At 54.5% G+C, this 6149-nt stretch overlaps 1 protein-coding gene across 5 annotated transcripts; it reads left to right on the forward strand.

Annotated features, from left to right (window-relative positions):
- Nucleotides 1-1147: 1147 nt before the first annotated feature.
- On the forward strand, nt 1148-5673 carry Ly6e (lymphocyte antigen 6 family member E). Of its 5 annotated transcripts, none has more exons than XM_036209036.1 (5): nt 1801-1862; nt 2405-2534; nt 4139-4239; nt 4616-4735; nt 4830-5673. In XM_036209036.1, the coding sequence occupies exons 3-5, from the start codon at nt 4188-4190 to the stop codon at nt 5048-5050; spliced, it is 393 nt and encodes a 130-aa protein (XP_036064929.1). In that variant the 5' UTR covers nt 1801-1862; nt 2405-2534; nt 4139-4187; the 3' UTR covers nt 5051-5673. The 5 variants fall into 5 exon arrangements, with proteins under 5 accessions (XP_036064928.1, XP_036064926.1, XP_036064927.1 ...); XM_036209037.1 differs by having other exon boundaries at nt 4142-4239; XM_036209033.1 differs by lacking the exon at nt 2405-2534 and having other exon boundaries at nt 1449-1862.
- Nucleotides 5674-6149: the final 476 nt, after the last annotated feature.

Here is a 6149-nt window from a genome sequence, read left to right on the forward strand (position 1 = left end):
CTGTCCTGATGAACCCTGACTCCTTAAACACTCATTGAGACCCTTCCCTGAGCTACAAGTAGTACTGGACATGAGATGAAGTCCTCTGCTCTCAATCCTTCAATAGTGACATTCTGGCAGAGGTTCAGATTACTGGAGCAGCCTAAGAAGAAGTATGAAGAAAGATGTTCTAACCATGAGGAAGACACTTCCATCCTTGGCTCCTCAGACCTGTCCTGCCCCCAGGTGAGACCAACAAGGGGACAAAAGGCCAAGGACTCAAACTCTGAGCAACAGCCTGACCATTGTCTTCTGTCCTGAGGACAGCTAGGACATCACCCCAAACTGTGGACTCCCCAATCACCAAATGTCACCATGCTGCAGCCTGGACATCTAAGGACACACACTGAGTCTCACCTTCAGCTCCTGAGAAATGAGCACCAGGAGCAGGTGTGCCCCCTCCTCCCTTTGATGCACTGGATCATCTGGGAGGGGCCATCACTAAGGAGAACTTTGAAGACACACTGAATATGCTCCTGGCCCCTACCCCCACCCCGCAACAGCTGGCTTCCTGTTGCAGGGCATCTTGGCCACAGCCCCACCCTGGCCAATCTACCATCCAGCTTCACAGCTTTTTCTCTCTCCTCCCACCCCTCCTCTGCCCTGCCCCCATTCCTAGGGCGAGCCATTGTTACCACTGTCAACTCCTCAGACTGTGAGGAAGATCAGGTGCAAAACCCTTATTTCCACATGTGTGATCAAAATAGAAGTGTGACTCTCAGAAAAGCAGGTGGCTGCAACTCAGCAGCCCACAATCCCCTGGGGAGGACTCTGCAGGAGGAAGGTAAGAGGAGGGAAGGGAAAGAGACAAACTACCCTGCCAGGCAAAGGGACCTGCTGCCTAAGCCCACTCTTGGTGCCCTGGTCTCCCCCAGAAGTATCATCCAGAAGCAGGACATGGCCCCCAAGGTCCTGGAACAAGGGCCCACACTCAGCAAGTGGTCATTAATATTTGTTGGGTGTGAAGGCACTTCCTGAGCACTAGGAATAGAATATTGGAAGATGCTTAGGTAAAAACAGGGTTGGGGATTTCCTTCTAAAAACTGGAGCTCTAGCACTTTAGATGAGAGCCAAGACAGGTTGACAGGTTGAGCCTTTGTTCCATAGCCACCTAGTGGAGTGTAAGAGGCAGCCCGGTACCCCGAGGAAGGGGAAGGAGAACCAGATCTGTCCAAACCACTGTCGCAATGGCCTCCTTCCCCGAAGCCCTGTCCTGTCTCACCCCAAGACAGAGATGGCCTAGACAGGCTCAGCCCGGAGGGACCCCACAACCAGCAGGCCGGAGATGCTGCATCCTCGGTCCAGCACTTCTCAGCCCCTGCGGCAGCAGAGATTCCCATGAGCGCCCAGGGCTTCGGGATGCAGTCTGTCCTCACTCTTTCCAGAAGCAAGCAGAGCCTGAGCCCAGGTCCTAGTATCAGTAATTGCCGCGAAGACCTGACCCTTCCACCCTTCCCGGGTCTGTCCTGCAAGAAAAGGTGGACAGGCTGCACCGCAGGCCAGCTGGAAAGCCACGCCAGCACTCACACGCTACATTATGCGGCATGGGGCACTTTGGGACATGGGTGCCTGGCTCGGCACCTGGATCTAAACCTCAGAAGAGTGGCTGTACTGCTATGCCAGGGCGCAGCCGCAGGACGGAGTCAGGTATCCCGGGTTGTCCTTCCCACCCACCAGAGACCCGCCCACAGCCGGTGGAACGCCCCGCCCACCGTCCGCCCCCGCCATCGGCGCCCTGGTCCGCCTGCCTGGGAATCTCCAGCCTGGCCATCTCCAGGACCTGAGGTTTCTGGAGCTTTTCGTGGCACCGCTTCGCCCCAGAGGTAAGTCCGCGGGGCCCGGCCCCACAGGGCCACAGCTCCCGGCCTCACAGAGCCACGGCGCGGATGCGCTGGGAGAGAGCTGGTGGCCTTGGCCGCAGCGTCTGGGGTCTAGGCACTCGGAGCGTGTGTGCAGAGTGGTTGGAGCCGTGAGCCCCGCTGCAGTGTGCTCCATTCCTCCCATCCCCCAATCCTTCCTGAATGTTTCTGGAGAACTGGAGCTGAAAAGGGCAAAGGCCCCTCTTAAGCCCTCCCTCGGTGCCCCTTTCTCAATTCCATGACTGCTGATTTGTCTGCTTGGGATCTCCAGGGATACACCCTTGTAAACTAGAGCGGGAGTTGCCGGGCCCTCTGACAAGGTGGATTGGTTGCGAGAGGCAGGACCCTCACCAGAGTGAGGAGCGGGAGCTCTTTGTCTTTGTCCAGGATTTTGCATGCCGGTGCTGAGGTTCCCGAGGTTGTGTCTAGTCCCTGGCTAGTTCCGTTGATCTAAAAAGGCTTCTTCCTCTGCCGGTCGCCTGGCACTAGACATCTGGCTTTCACAGGTGATCCCTGTGGGTTTGAGGAGGACTTCCTGGGCCGCAGAGAGGCCCTGCCCAGTAGCCTGCAGACGGTAGCTGTGGACAGACACATCACAGGCTCATCGCACTGAACTGGTTTCCAACCACTGGCCCGGTAACTTCCCTCAGCCCTTCTGGTCGTGCTGTGTGTCCTCCGGTGGACGAAGGGTTGTCTCCTCAACCTTTTTGTGGCTGTGCATGCCAGAGTTTCCTAGCAGACAGACAGCTCAGGGCTCCTTCGTTTCACAGCCTCACTGTGTATAGAAAAGACAGGAGATCCTTTCTCCCTGTATGTGCTGCCTGGAATCAAGAACAGGCCCAGCTGGGCTTGGCACTGAACTTGACCATCTGGAGTTTTTGCTACCCACTATAAAATGTTAGCAAGGCTCAGGACAAGAGAGGCCTAGGGCCAGGGTGTCTCCTGGAAGACACCACAACTTCATCTCCCACTGCACCCCCTTTCTTTGTCTAAGAGGACCGCCCAAATCTGTAAACCACCCCCTATTCCTTTCAGTCTCTGGAATGTACCTCTCCCACTCAACAGATGGCATTAGTGTACTCCCTCCCCAGGAGGCCAGAGGTACTCAAAAATAGGACATTGAAACCCTGCAAGCTGGTCCTTTTGCTAACTTTCTCTACCCTGTGCCACAGACTCCTTCCCAGGGGCCAAGAAAAGCCCCATGGCCCACCTGGCTGTCCGGTGTGCTGACTGCTATGCATAACCCCTTGTTGCCCTTCCCAGACACAGGTGGAGGAATGGAGTTGTCTTCTGGAAACTAGTCCTGAGCCCCCTCCTAGTAGAGGAGGGGATGATGAAGCCCAGAAGCCCTCAGCCCTCTCCAGGGTGGCCTGCATTTGTTTCTTCCCAGGGCCCAGGGAAGATTTAGGGTTCATGTTCGTTCACTGAACAGACCACTGCTCTAATCTCAGGTCCACTCCCTAAGCCCCACCCCTTCTGTGGCATTCTGAGAGTCCTTGGTTCCCCTTACTTGGTTGGCCTTGGGTGCCCCCAAGTTTGGGAAGGGGTGTTAACTGGAAGGTGCCATTAGATGAATTTGAGTTAAGATTCTGCAGGTGCCAAAAGGGATGTCAGATAAAAGCTCTTTTAATAATTGGCCACACAGCTGGGCGGTGGTGGCACACGCCTTTAATCCCAGCACTCAGGAGGCAGAGGCAGGTGGATCTCTGTGAGTTTGAGGCCAGGTCTACATAGCGAGATCCAGGAAAGGTGCAAAGCTACACAGAGAAACCGTGTCTCGAAAAAAAAAAAAAAAAAAAAAAAAAAAAAAAAAAAAAAAAAATTGGCCACAATAGCAGCAAGAGGGGGCCAGGTGTACTGAGGTAAAGATTTGATTAGTAGCCTGTGGGGCAAAGGAAAATTCTGGCTCCTACAGGTTTCAAAAGGAAGAGGGGCTGTCAGATAATGTATGGCTTACGTAAGCGTGGCTGTAGCGCATGGCTGGCTTTAAGGCTGTACAAATTGTTCTTCTGATGGTGCAGGGGCCAGACAGCCACGAGATAAGGAATTGAGCCTTAAGTCAAGTTGTCTCAATGGCTAGCCTCAGGGCAGCAGGGTGTTCATACTGCTTTCCTGCCCTACCTGGAGCCTGGAATGTTGGAACTATCTACCAAGGGATCACGTGGCTCACTGGGGAGGTGTGGAGTGTCTAAGCCAGGATCCTGGCTTGTGGGTCCCTTAACCAACTGCCTCTCTCACAGCAGACTTCTGTGGCTTGTGAGCCCTCAGCAGATATCTGCCTCTTCCAGCATGAGGGTCTTCCTGCCTGTACTGCTGGCGGCCCTTTTGGGTGTGGAACAAGGTATGGAGTGCTGAAACCCCAGATGCATCCTGGCCTTCCTCCTGACGTCCCTTCTTATTGCCCCTGAGCCAGCGCTCCTGTGAATTTCTGGCCTTCCTGCCTCTCACTCCCTGGCAAAGCGATGTCACTCCCCTGCCTCAGTGCCGGCCCAGCCACACCGTTGTCACCTTGTGTTTAAGGAGACACTAGGATCAAAGTCTTCTATCACTTGTCATCTTGGTTTGTCTCTGACCCAGGGCCGAGCATGCTGTAGTTGCTCATTGTCGGCAAAGGGTTGGGTATCAAGGGCACCCCCCCCCCCACTGGAATGATACCCTTCCCTAGAAGGCTTCCCCAGGGAGCAAGCAGGTGTCCCTATAGCATGTCCCTTTTGCAGCCCATTCCCTGATCTGCTTCTCCTGCACCGATCAGAAGAGCAATTTGAAATGCCTGTGGCCAACTACATGCTCGAGCACAGAGAATTACTGCGTCACAGTATCTGCTTCGGCTGGCTTTGGTGAGTAACTAGCCATCTCCCTGGCCTGGACCAGGGATCCACAGGGCTTTCCCCCATCTCCTGGTACCTACCCTCAATCTCACTTTCCATACAGGGAATGTCAACCTTGGCTACACCCTGAATAAGGGCTGCTCCGAAATCTGCCCTCGTGAGAACATCAATGTCAACTTAGGTGTGGCATCTGTAAATAGTTACTGCTGCCAACACTCCTTCTGCAATATCAGCACAGCTGGCCTCGGACTTCGCGCCAGTATCCCACTGCTGGGCCTTGGACTCCTGCTCAGCTTGCTGGCTCTTCCGCAGCTGGCTCCCTGACCGTCCCCATGTGTTTCCCCATAATCCCCCCAGCTCAGGAAGAAAAGCACAGCCCCTTTTAGGTCCCCAGGGGACTCTAGGAGCCTTCAGCTCCTCCTGGGTATGTCTAGTCCCCCTCTACACTCTCAGCATCAGGGCTAAGCACCAAATCTAACACCACAACTGCTCTGTTGAAATGGGACTAGCTACCCTTGTGTCCAGAGCCAATCCCGTGACCACCCTTGGGGAACCAGGAAAGGGGTGAAAAATCTTCCTTGGAGTCTCAGAGTATCCAGGTCAGGCCTCAGTCTTGTGGTCACACTCACAAGGATGTCTAACCAAATGAATGTACACCTGTGTGCTCAGTGTGTCTGTGTGTGAATGAAGCCACTTGGAATCTGGGATGGCCAAAGGGGACCTGGAAGATTCTAGAGTGGGAAGGCCTCTGTCTCCACCCAAACTCCTTCCCCTGGCATGACTGTGTCCATGTTGTGCTCGATTCAGGAGGCTGCCCATGGAGGACTGCCCCTCCTCCCAGTGAAGGCTCCCACCGATGCATCCAATTGAGTCCCTGCCCCCTCTCTGCCCACACTGGCTTCCTGCTGTTATTCTAGTGCCTCAAATAAACTGTTCCCACCCATTTCCACGCTGTCCTGGATGTCCTTACCCCTCTTCCTCCTTGAAATGTCTGCTTTCTCTTTCAATCTGGAGGGACCTGGGGATCCTGCAAGCCCACAGCTCTGCAGAAGAGATCCTGAAAGGCCAGCCTGGTGTGGTGATACAGCGAGGCAGGAACAGCTACCGGTGAGGCCAGGCTGGTGTACATAGCGAATTCCAGGGATCCAGTCCCATTTAGTGAGATGGGTCTGAGAGAAAGGAGGTGAGGGGAAGGAGAAAAGAGAGAGACAGAGAGAGCCAGAGCCTGAGAATGTGCTGTCTCAGGCTGTGTAAGTCAGCTGAGAGGTACAGCTGACCATAAAGGTAGACCCAGCAGGCTGGTCACACATTATTCATCTATCTATACCAGGGACTTCCGAGGCCTGCTGTATGCCACCTGTCCTTCACAAACCACACTGTGGTCCAAGCCACAGAAGTGTGGCCAGGCAAGCGAGATATATAT

The sequence above is a fragment of the Onychomys torridus genome, chromosome 16 (genome assembly GCF_903995425.1).
Source record: "Onychomys torridus chromosome 16, mOncTor1.1, whole genome shotgun sequence".
Classification (NCBI taxonomy): domain Eukaryota; kingdom Metazoa; phylum Chordata; class Mammalia; order Rodentia; family Cricetidae; genus Onychomys; species Onychomys torridus.

Coding starts and splice junctions, on each gene's coding strand:
- Ly6e (XM_036209035.1), top strand. CDS start 1,378: ATGAGCGCCCAGGGCTTCGGGATGCAGTCTGTCCTCACTCTTTCCAGA.